Genomic DNA, 12,423 nt, shown 5'->3' with positions numbered 1-12,423 from the left:
GTATTGTGCCCTACATAAAGAAGGCACAGCTTATAAGACTGCTTTGTGATTTTTTGATTGCTTTAATGCAGAATTACATTCTTTCAGGTCATCATACTGAGTCCCAAAATGGGTTTTTATTTTACAAAGGGAAATTCGTTCTTTCATTATTTCCCTTTGGCAGCTGAAATCCCAAAGTTGCTACACATTTGCAGAAATATTACAAGACCTTATTGTTTCTCTTTTTGATAGGTGGAGTGTGTATAAGTGCGTGTATGATACTTTTACTTCTTATCATTTTAAGCCAAAAAAGAGATCCTTGTTGGTTTGACTTTCAGGGTAAGTAGATTTTACACATTATCATATTATATGTGACAATGATATTCATCCTGTGGATAAATATAAATGCCTGAATATATCACTATGTATAAAATATGTAAAGCTAGGAATTTGTCGACCTGTTGACTGAGTTGTGTTTGCAACGTCAGATGATGAGTGTCATGGCAGCACTGTGTGTGAACATGTTGAGAACCAACATGTTACTGAGTATCTTCATTCTTTCAGGTGAGTTGTTTTTATTTCAGAGACATTACTCCAACATTTGAACATCTGCATGCATGCTAATATTTTCCACATTATTTTAATCTAGACACTAAATTCCTAAATTCACAGGCGCTCTGGCTGCTTGTCCTGAGGATTCAGCTTTACTCGTCACTACACCAGAGCAGATGGAAGCACTGAGTGGATCTTGTCTCCAAATCCCATGTAACTTTAGAGCTAAACCAGAAAAGGCTTTTAATGGGAGAAGAGCAGTTGCTGGAGTGTGGATTAAAAGTGACAGTAGACTTTTAATAGATCCAAACAATGTGATCTACAACAGTAGTGGAGCAGTTAGCATCTATCCAATGAGAATTACTGGGAACCTGAGTCAGAGAGACTGCACCACTCTGTTTTCTGATTTATCCACCAAGTACACAGACACATACTTCTTCAGAGTAGAGAGTGAACCATTCAAGGCGACAGCTTACTGTGATCATCTTCAAATTACAGTTAGAGGTAAGAGAGTTTATAATAAATAACAAATTATATTATTTATATTGTTATAGAAAACTTTAAATCATCATCATAAATCACAGGGCTGAAAGTTAGAGTAGAGAGAGGGAAAATGCTGTGCTGGAGTCATAACCAAGAAAAGAACTAGATATAAATGTGGAAATTCAGAACATATGTCTATTTATTTAGATGACACCACCTCGACTTCACAAAGAGTGTTTGTGTTTGTTGTACCCTGTCCCAATGTGCGTGATTGGCTGGAAAGAAATATGATCCACATTTTACAGCCCTAAAATGAGCCCAGAAATGTTATAATCATCAAATCTCAGTTGTATAAAAGAGGTTGCAGTTTAAAAGTAATAACTGTGGTGGTGTGACTGTATTCCAGCGTCAACAACTGATAGCAGAAATGTACTCGTGTGTTTCAGCACAGAACTTTCTCCAGAGCATGTGAGGTGCAATAATGAAGCTCGATTATATATTTAAGAGTAGATTTAATATGAAATGCAAAACTCTGTCATCTGGGACCAATCGGATTACTTTAGTGTGCCTAAATTGTTTTCACAGGGACTGAGCACAAGTACTTATTTGCTTCAATTCTAGGCGTATAAGATGTATCAATGCAGATGGCGTTCCTCATTGATAGGTTTGTATTTTCAAAAAATCCACAGGAAAATGAAGGTGGTTTGAGTACTTGAGTAAAACGTAGTTTTTGTCAGCACAATAACATCATCACTGCTGAAGATCCAATCACAAAGATTTACAGGGTGAGTTGAAAGAGTGGCGTGAACTGAACCACCATCACTGAGTAGCTTTAAAGTATTTTTCCTCAAATTTATCAGAATTGGTTTATTTTTCCACTGAGCACAATGCTATTTTTTGAGACATTATTGTTCCCAAGTATGTATTATTATTAAATAATGTAATGAGATTACACCTCTATGCCAATGAGTCCTCAAAGCGCAAAGCTTAAAAACTACACACTTGTAAGTACACAACTGTATTTGAATGGTTATCAGCCTTGTGTACTAAAATCCAAATAATACCTGTATTAATTTGATGTGTCTGTTGTGAAACCACAGATTCTCCTTGGAGGCCCAATATTACAATCTCAGGTGATCTGAAGGAGAAGGAGTCTGTCACTATAACCTGCTCAGCTCTCACTCCCTGTCCACACTCCCCTCCTCAACTCACCTGGAATCTCCAACAAGACTCTCCCAACAAAATAGAGGAAAACACAGATGGAAGCTTTACAACTAAAATCCAGCAGAACATCACTCTGTCAGACACACATGATGGAAAGAAGATCAGCTGCTCTGCCAGATATCCTGTGAACCAAGGAAAAGACACCAAGACAGCAGAGACAGAAGAAACTCTCAATGTTTCATGTAGGACTTGAAGGCCTTATCTTTTAGAGAAAACCTTAATAAAGAGCCTCTTCTCTCTTTGTGCACCTTTATTCACTCCAAAATCTCTTCCAGACCCTCCCAGGCTGATCAGTCCCACTGGTCCTGTATCAGTGGGCAGCATGGTGACTCTAACCTGTTCCTGCCAGGCAAACCCTCCTGTTGACAGCTATGTCTGGTTCATGACCAGTGGTGATAAACTGGAGATGATCAAAGCTGACACAAAGGTTTACAGCTTTGAGGTGACCAAACTCGATCGAGACAAATTGTTTTACTGCAGCTGCGGGAATCATCTGGACATCCAGATATCAGCAGGCAGTCAGCTGCTGTTTGAAGGTAAACACAGGAATTGCATTTGTGAGGAGTCATTTTCCATCAAGGAGTTGACTGTGCTGTCGCATTGCAGGTGATGAACAGACTGTGGGAATCATAATACTTGTCAGCACACTGGTCATCTTTGAGTGGTGAGGCATTTCAAATGTATTTACATGAGTTACAGCATTAATTATAATGTAACCAAAATCAAATGAGAAGCTTTCCTCCTTTCTAACTTGTTTCCACCTTTTTCTTTCAGCTGGTTTAGATCGAGACGTCCCAACAAACCAGAGGCAGAAAGATAAGCAGAGCTTATAGTCTAACAACTAAAGTGTCTGCAAGTCTCATGAGGAAGTATAACCTAAGGAAGTAAAAACTTAAAACATCCCTGCATTTACTGCCACGGTTAGCAAGAAACAAAAGCTTGTACAAGTTTCTAAAATTCTCTGTTGTTTTAATGGTAGTACAGAAGAAAGGTGTAAATACTAGTGTCCTCACCAAATGTAGAGCACACAGCATACCGAGCAGCCACATGATAGAAAGGCAGTTGTTGCTGGTTTTGAAAAGTGCCACAGTGCAGCATTTAAAAGCTAAAGAAATATATATTACCCAATACTGGGTGGCAGAATCCTAATTCCCAAAAAAAAGCATATCACTGATGTGTAAATGCACTTGTTTTTTCTACCATCATGATCAGTTTGATTCATCCACAAAACCACAGAATACACTTTAAGAGTTTCATGTAACACTTGAAACTCTTAAAGACAAATTCATATAATAAACAAAAGCACTGATGAAAACAACTGATCTAGCCAATTATATATATTTAGAAAAAGATTCATTACTATAGCTTTAACAATAGCAACAGAGAAACATTATCACCTTCATAGTACCAATGATGAATTAAGTAAATTCCGGACATTAGCAAACTTATGGATAAAGACTGTGACCTGGATGATTTTGGTTGTCATGTGTTTGTTCTGCTTTGTGTTTGTCCATGTCATCTTTCAAAAATAAAAACAATCTTTATTGATTTCATAATTTTCGACTGATTGCTGAAACCTTTTTTTCCTCTTTAAAGGTCCACTTTGTGAGTGAACTGGATGCATGTGTTTCACAACATGTAGTTTTAAAGAGAGGAAACTGGAGTAGGGATGGGTATTGTTTAGGTTTTATCGGATACCGGTGCCAAACCGGTACTTTTGAAACGGTGCAGGTGCTTAAACAGTGCTCAAACTGGTGCTTAAAGAATAGAAAACACAAACTTTGTCCTAAAACCTAGTTGCTAGTTGCTAGTTCATCTTACGTGCATTAATTTAATAACGTGGTTAGCCTACTCAACGTAAATTACGCACGAACAACATTAAGCCACTCACTCAGAGAAGAACGGCTGCTGCTGCCATCATCATCCTCATCATTTCTGCTACACTGGCAGGGCTAGGGGCCAGGACTCTCCTCTTCGGGTTTTTGGGGGATGTTGCTCCAGGTAAGATAACAGGCAACCCACCAGCACTCGGTTTGCGCAGTGGCGTGTCTAGAAAATTTTTGTTGGGGGGGCCAGGTAGGGGCACAGATTTGGAAAAGGGTGGCAGATATAATTGGCAGATGATGTTAAAAAAAATTTCTACCAACTGTTAGTATTTTTACTGACATATAATGCATATATGTTTTGGGCAAAAACATTTTTGAATATTAAAATATGAACATTTCTAACATACAATTGGCAAATTAGCCAATGCCAATGCAAAACTTTATCTGTCTGTTAAAAAAAGAAGATAATCTTCTCACAAACTGGTGTTTGATTTTGAAACAGGAAAAAAGTGGGGAAACAAATGAAAAGACTAACATTTGAATGAAACCTGAAAGCAAGTAAATACTTTCTATGCTGCTTTATGATAAACTTTGGTAATATTGATGTATAAAGAACAACACTCGCTGATGATGAAATACAGTCAGCTGGCATGGTAACACTGCCAGTATTAACCTGCAGGGCTGGACTGGGACAAAAAAAATCGGCCCGGGCATTTTGACTAGAGACCGGCCCACCAGGTATTAAAGCCATAAAGCCTTTGAATGAAAACAAACGCTGTTGTGACAGTGATGCACACTGTCTTGTTGGTATATGTATGATTTCTATGCATTTTAAGTCAGATAAAAACTTTGTTCGCAAGATTCAGATAATTATTTAATAAAAGCTAAATATTTTAAATGAGAATAAGAAAGAAAAGTATTTCTTTGTGCCCCCCTTTCCCTGTTAATGCCCCCCTGGCCCCCTGGCGAAACTTTGCTAGATCCGCCCCTGCACAGTTACCAGCTGTCAGCTACTTAAAAAAAGGATCCTGGTGTTATTTGTCTCTCAGAAACAGTTCATAACTTCCCTTCAACTCATTCATGTCACCTAAAAGGTAAACCTGTTTCTCCATCACCTGTTCAGCTCTGATGATTCAGTAAGGACATCTCCTGGTTTCATCTTCATGTTTCCCTCTCACCACATATCCAAACCGACATCATGACCAGCAGCTTTTACAGCTGTGGCTCCAGCAAACATCAGATGATACTAGAAATTAATATCAAATAAATTCTAAAAACAGCTTATCAAGCTTAAACCTGCTGCTGTTGTTTAGCGCGCCATCCGCTGGTTTCCTCTTTCTGGCGCAAAGTGGGCGATAAACAAACAAGAGAGAAAAGCCAATCAGCTGATCATTGATCAGTTTCATGATTGAAGTAGCAACAGGAGAGGGAGGGGGGAGAGAATGAGAGAAGAAGAGGCAGCTGTGCAGCGTAACGACAGAGTAAATCCAGCTTTGTGTCTTTTTCCATTCTAGCTAAAGTACGGGACAAACTGCGTCCCTTCTCAGCTCAACACGAAACACGTAATATTTTCTCTGAATGAGGGACCATTACATTTTTTAAGGAGCCGTTGGCAACTCTACTAACTAACCTTATGAATAAAATAAAGTTCACTATCAGTAACATCATAGCACCCACCCAGCTATAAATAAACTCCGTCATGCTAGCTAGTACACAGTACGTGTTATTGTAACTGACGGTAAAAAGTCAGCACAACGAAAATAAACTCCACCTAAACCTGGTTTATATCTGACCCAGATAGACTGCAGGACATAAGTTCTTACCTGTAGTTCAGTTCACCTGACACTCGGACCGGCGGCCACCTCGGGTCTCTCCTCCTCCTGCCTCCCCTTTCTCTCATCCACCTGCTGGCCTTTGTGGAAGCTCCGCCATAGCCACCACCAAACAACTGAGTTATTTTTACACATCTGCCAGCATCTGGCCAATCCACCACCTCTCATTGTTCATGCCGTTACAAAAAAAAAAAAAAAAAAGTCATCAGCCCACTGGGCAAATGCTTGGGATGTAGTGATGTGCGATGCCACTGATTTCCTTTCCGATCTGATACCAAGTAAAATTCAGGGTGTTATCGACGATACTGATCCGATACCGATACTTTGTACAATAACGTATTTTATTTATTGTATCTTTTATTGTAGCTTCATCATGACTACAGGACATGAGATTACTTATTCTTATCACTTAATAATGCAGAATTCATCATATAGAAATAAAATGTTGCCTGCCTGCAGCACTAAAGGACTCCATGAGAGACGTCTATCTCCCCCTAGCAGCACCTGTCCCTGTCCACTCCTCCTCTTCAGTTCCCCCTTAACATACGCTCGTTATATTCTGTGATATGATTTACTCTGAAGTGTTTGACGAGGTTAGTGTTGTTGCCACAACACCTCACTTTTTAACCACATGTATCGCAAACCACATCTCGGCTGTTTGTGGAGGTAAAATACTTCCGCACATGACTCCATTTACGCTCAGCCATTGTTGTGAGTGCGCACGCCATAGTGCTGCGACACATTTATACAGCTGTATTTTGCACATGACTATGGAAGGCGGAAGAGGAAGTAGTTCCTTCCACTGTAGACAATCCGAATGATATAGTTTCTTTCCACTGTGTTCCTGTTAATGATAAACTACAAATTTACCCTAAATTACTCAAATGTCGATATTTTAATGTGAGAATCGATTCTAGAACATAAATAACTGGTATTGGAGGAGTCGATATTTCAATATCGATCCGCACATCACTACCGGTATGCCTGATGGCCAGTCCAGCTATGTTAACCTGCAACCAAATCTGCAGCTCCATACAGCAATGTTACGACTTGGATTGTATCTTATAACTTATAACTCTTATGCTCAGGAAAAAAAATAAAGTACCGAAATGTGCGCTGCTTTTCGGTCTGGTTACTGTCTGGTTACTGTCTGGTTACTACCGTTTATGTCAGAACTGGTGCCATAATGGCACCGGATACCGGTACCCATCCCTAAACTGGAGGTTGAGATTAAAGCTTTCAGTTATAACCAGTTTTAATCATTTGTGCCCATACATCTTCAGAATACTTGTGTGTATAATTACTGTTGATATTGCAAGGATCCGAGATGGGTGGGGTTTGCTTTTCCTGTTTTCTTTAGGTGGGTGAGTGGGTGTGGCCGCAGTTCTCGGGGTGTTCAGCTTGTGGTGTTTGGCATCGTCAAGCTGGTGATGAACAGCGGTGTGCCAGCTGTGCTTCAGCTCTGTGGTAATGGGCTCATTCTGGGAATCTCCAGCTATAATCTTCGTCTTCTCCTCATCCCTCTGCAGAGCTACTCCTACTAAGATCGCTCGTCTGTTTACTCCGTTCGCCCCCTGGAGAACAGCGTTAGGCACGGATTCCTCACTTCGGACCTTCACGCTGGTGCTTCACCTGCTTACCTGGATTTCTCCTCATCACCTTCCTGCACCTTTCCCAAACGTCCAGCTGCCTGCTCCCATTAATCTAACGTTACTGTGTGTGCGCTTATCACCGGTCTTTGTCCTCTTCCTTTCTCCTCAGGTCCTTCCCGTTCCACTTGCTCACCAAGTGTTTCCATTTTTCTTCTTTAATTCACCATAAATCAACTTTTTCACGTGTTTGTACGACTGAGTTGGTTTGCCCCTTTGAATCCACTCTTAGTGAAACATGACAGATATAATTTCATTCATGTTATTAAATATATAATATAAAAGCAAAACCTTAGAAAAACTCAAGTTAGTAAAGAAGCTCTTTGATGGTTTGTAAGTACTTTGAGACTTTAACGATGTTGTAATCTTTGACTTTCTTTATCAGAGGATATTAACAGGAAGGACAGATAAGTGACTATTTTTCTGCTTCGGTCAGAGCATCATGTGATGCCATGCCCGTAGCAGCTTTGCAACCAAGCAGGCTGGCCTTAGGACACTTTCTTAAAGAGTGTGTTCTCCTTCTGAACTTCCTTCTTTTTAACAGCAGTCAGGCTACATGGTTCACTGTAACTGGGCTAAAACCCCCTCATTTCGTTGTGAAATCACTCGTTCACTTGGTAAGGAAACATTTCACTGTTACTCTCTAAAACTAATAATTATTTATTCTTTTACTTAAATGAAAGACGCATTAAGTAATTTTAAATGTAATATGTATTAAATTTTACTTAGTTTTGTTGTTGTTATAAATGAACTGTGTGATTATAGATTCAGAGAGATCACTGCTAAGAAAAAAAAATGTCGTTAAATAGGGGAAGTTCTCTGTGAAACAACTTTGTCGGGGCTGTTTTAAAACTTCATGTGTGGAATGATTAGATAAACAGATGTCTTTGTGTTTGTCTGTTAAAATGCAGGGAAGGAGTTTGTGAACATGGTGACAGTCGGCATGTTATCGGTTCTCCTCTTTGTTTCAGGTGAGCCGTTTGTTCACTTATATTGAAATCATTTAAAATTTGAATTTTATTTGGAAGAAAAAGTGACCCTACAGCTACTTTTTCCAACTGTTATTGTCCTAACTTGAAATTTAAATTCTTTAATTGGTAATTTCTCTTTGGTTTGTTTACAAAACAAGAATTTAAATGATTACAGAAGAAGAAGTGGCTGAAGCTACAGCTTGTAACACCTACAGCTTAAGAAAAAATAAAGAAAGTATATTAAATCAACTACACTTTTAATGTCTAATTTAAAAACTGAATCATGACAAAAGAAAAATAAATAATCAGTAACCCTTTATGTCTAATTCAGCTCTAGATGAGCTCTGTTAAAACCTGTGATTGTGTAATAAACACACAGATACAAAAATCAATGTAATTGAATCATTTAATCAAAGATTGTGTTTTAAGTCTTGGTGGGACTACAGTACAGTATTAATGTGTGAATAACTTAATCCATAAAATGTATTTACAGGTGCTTTGGCAGACTGTACAAAACAAGCAGACCTCTCCATAACGGCACCAGAGAAACTGGAAGCACTGAGTGGATCTTGTTTGCAAATCCCATGTAGCTTCAGACGCAAAGACGAACAGACATTTATCAGCACAAGAAAAACCTTTGGAGTGTGGATTAAAAATGATTCTAGATTTGGCGAAAATCCAAACAATGTGATCTACAACAGTAGTGGAGCAGTTAGCACCTATCCAATAAGTATTACTGGGAACCTGAGTCAGAGAGACTGCACCACTCTGTTTACTAATTTAAACACCACATACACAGACACATACTTCTTCAGAGTAGAGAGAGAAAGATTCAAGGCGACAGCTTCTTGTGATTCTCTTCAAATAACAGTCAGAGGTAAAGAAATGTGAGTTTATACTTTGTAACATGTTATTTTTAATTAATTTTAATTAAATTAACTGCTGAGGAAATGTTAGATGAAAGACATAATGATCATCATAACTAACATCCTGACACTAAAAGGATGTATGTATTTCTTTCTTTTAATTTCTGTGCTGCTTTGTTCAGGACTTGATTACATTTCTGAACTTCTATGGGACTTCAGGAAGATAGCATCACGTGATTAGTTTGAAAGATTTTGTCCTCTTCATTTTTAATATGTGTTTGATGTGAAACCACAGATTCTCCTTGGAGGCCCAGTATTGCAATCCCAGGTGATCTGAAGGAGAAGGAGTCTGTCACTATAACCTGCTCAGCTCTCACTCCCTGTCCACACTCCCCTCCTCAACTCACCTGGAATCTCCAACAAGACTCTCACAACAAAATAGAGGAAAACACAGATGGAAGCTTTACAACTAAAATCCAGCAGAACATCACTCTGTCAGACACACATGATGGAAAGAAGATCAGCTGCTCTGCCAGATATCCTGTGAACCAAGGAAAAGACACCAAGACAGCAGAGACAGAAGAGACTCTCAGTGTTTCATGTAAGACAATCAGAGTTTGTTGTTGGATCCTGTCAACATATCATGATTGATGGGATCCCCATTATTTATTATTCTGTTTATAATGAATAATGGGGATATGTGTTAATCTTTTTCTCCAGATGCTCCTAAAGACACCTCAGCATCCATCAGTCCATCAGGTTTGGTGTCAGCAGGCGACTGGGTGAACCTGACCTGCTCCAGCAGAGCCAAACCTCCAGTCAGCAACTTCACCTGGTTCAAGAAGAGCAGAGATGGAGCTGTGAAAGTATCTGAAGGAGAGATTTACAGCTTCAATGTAACAGATGGAGGAGTTTATTACTGTGTGGCCACTAATGATCTGGGTAATCAGACATCAGCAGAGACTCATCTTAATATTTCAGGTAAATGTAGAATGATAGATGAAAAGGCTCAATTCTAAACATTTTGTTTAACTTTAGTCATAACAGATTGATCAAAATAATCAGGAATGGGATAAATCTTTTCAGAAAAATGTAGGTAGTCAGCTGTTCATCACGGTTGAACATCTTCACAAAGTACAAGTGCAAACAGCAGGGGAAAGTAAAATAAGGAGGCTGGACATATATGAATGAACACTGAGTATACCGAGCAGAAAGACTCAACATGTGTTTCTTTAGGAACTGATACGTGGTGGGCTGCTGTTGGAGGGATCCTTGGGATCATCACACTTATTTGTTTGGTTTTCATCATTTGGTAAGTGTCTGTTTCTTAACCTATTTTAATAATTTTTTTAGCATTGTGAGTAGCTTGTTCATCACTTTGTTTATATATATATAATTATTTCTTTTTTTCCCTTTTACTTCTACAGTTAAGCTAAAAGTTGTCTTGTTCCTTTTAGGCGGCTGAAGTCAGTCAAACATGGAGCTTCCGATCAGACACAGGTGGGAAAACTGAACTTTATTGTGGTTTTAACATGACTGCACAATAGTGACTGCAGTCTTTTCAATTCAGTTTAATTTTTTTTATACAACGCCAAGCCAGCTTCATGAAGAGCTTTATAGTGTAAGGTAAAGACCCTACAATAACAGACAAAAAACCCCAACAATCATATGAGGCCCTATGAGCAAGCACTTGGTGACAGCAGGAAGGAAAAACTCCCTTTAAACCAGAAGAAACTTCCAGCAGAACCAGGCTCAGGGAGGGGCCACCATCTGCTGCACCTGGTTGGGTTGAGGGGAGGAAGACACGACAAAGACACCCTGTGGAAGAGAGACAGAGATTAAACATAATTAAATGGAGAGTGGCATATAAACGCACAGTGAGTGAAAAAGCAACATAATGGGAATCATCCAGCAGACTATACCAACTGCAGTGTAATAAGGGAGGATTCAGGGTCACTGATCCAGTCCTAACTATAGGCTTTATTAAAAAGAAAATCTTATCTTAAAAATCTTAGAAAAGTAGAGAGGGTGTGTGTCTCCTGCATCCAAACTGGAAGCTGGTTCCACAGAAGAGTGGCCTGAAAGCTGAATACTCTGCCTCCCAGTAAGTAAACCAGCAGTCTGAGGACAAAGTGCTCTAATGCGGTGAGACGGATTCCTCACTCACATGAAATGCGATTAAACGTCCTGTTTTGTTGTGTTTTACTTGCTTTCAAAGCATCAAGTTGCTACTCTGAAGGTATCAAATTATCACTGATTGAGTCAAACAGAGTTTTCTCCCAGTTCTTCATTACATCTCAAGTTTGGTGTGTTTGATTTCAGAGTCTGTCTCTCCAAGAAGCAGCCAGAACAGCAGAAAATGAAGACATCCATTATGGACAGATTGACTTCTCCAAGCAGAGACCCGGACCTTCTTTAGACCGATTGCAGGAGAGCACACAGCAGCAGGATTTGGTGTATTCACAGGTCAAAGTGTGCAAGACTCAAAGCAGAGACAGGCCATCACAGACAGCTGATGGCCCAGAGTGTATCTATGCTCAAGTGCAGAAGAAATGAGTGTGAAAGTGTCTGTTGGTGAAAAATGCTCTCTTCTAATTCATTACAAAGAACCCGTTCAGGATGTTCATATATATATATATATATATATATATTTGTAGAATAGCGCTTCCATACAATATTTCTTTTAAAAAGGTACTTTGAAGTGAAGTTTGATTAGCTGTTTATCTCCAGTAAAATATTTATTATTATATTTTATCATTTCGTGTATTTTTGTGTATTTATCATAAGTTTATCATATATATTTTATTTTTAATGTTCCTAAAATGAAGATGATGCACAGTTATCAAATTTTCTCTTTAATGGCTTGGCATTCAAGTGAAATATACTTTTGTATTTATTGAGCCAAAATATTGTGTTCTTGGAGGAGAAGCAAAACTGCAAAATGTTGCATGAAATTAGCTTCTTACATTTATTAACCTTCCCAAATTAATTTATCATGTTTTACTCTGAAGTTTTACTTATAACCCACAGTAAATATCACA

At 38.8% G+C, this 12,423-nt stretch overlaps 1 protein-coding gene across 1 annotated transcript; it reads left to right on the top strand.

Annotated features, from left to right (window-relative positions):
- Positions 1 to 242: 242 nt before the first annotated feature.
- On the top strand, positions 243 to 12,136 carry LOC113029888 (vascular cell adhesion protein 1-like). Its single transcript, XM_026180909.1, has 13 exons — positions 243 to 318; positions 468 to 543; positions 652 to 1,035; positions 2,115 to 2,420; positions 2,514 to 2,845; positions 8,090 to 8,162; positions 8,457 to 8,516; positions 9,010 to 9,393; positions 9,678 to 9,983; positions 10,103 to 10,363; positions 10,619 to 10,694; positions 10,840 to 10,882; positions 11,705 to 12,136. The coding sequence occupies exons 2-13, from the start codon at positions 468 to 470 to the stop codon at positions 11,936 to 11,938; spliced, it is 2,535 nt and encodes an 844-aa protein (XP_026036694.1). The 5' UTR covers positions 243 to 318; the 3' UTR covers positions 11,939 to 12,136.
- The last annotated feature ends 287 nt before the right edge of the window (positions 12,137 to 12,423 follow it).

This window comes from Astatotilapia calliptera, chromosome 9, assembly GCF_900246225.1.
Source record: "Astatotilapia calliptera chromosome 9, fAstCal1.2, whole genome shotgun sequence".
NCBI lineage: Eukaryota > Metazoa > Chordata > Actinopteri > Cichliformes > Cichlidae > Astatotilapia > Astatotilapia calliptera.
The sequence above is the reverse complement of the archived record's forward strand: the minus strand, read 5'-3'. Positions and strand labels throughout refer to the sequence as shown.

Excerpts from the sequence above, each read along its gene's own strand:
- LOC113029888 (XM_026180909.1), top strand. The coding sequence starts at position 468 with ATGATGAGTGTCATGGCAGCACTGTGTGTGAACATGTTGAGAACCAAC. Across the intron at positions 2,846-8,089 it reads CTGTGCTGTCGCATTGCAGG|CAGTCAGGCTACATGGTTCA; the intron begins TGATGAACAGAC and ends TCTTTTTAACAG. Across the intron at positions 10,364-10,618 it reads GACTCATCTTAATATTTCAG|GAACTGATACGTGGTGGGCT; the intron begins GTAAATGTAGAA and ends GTGTTTCTTTAG.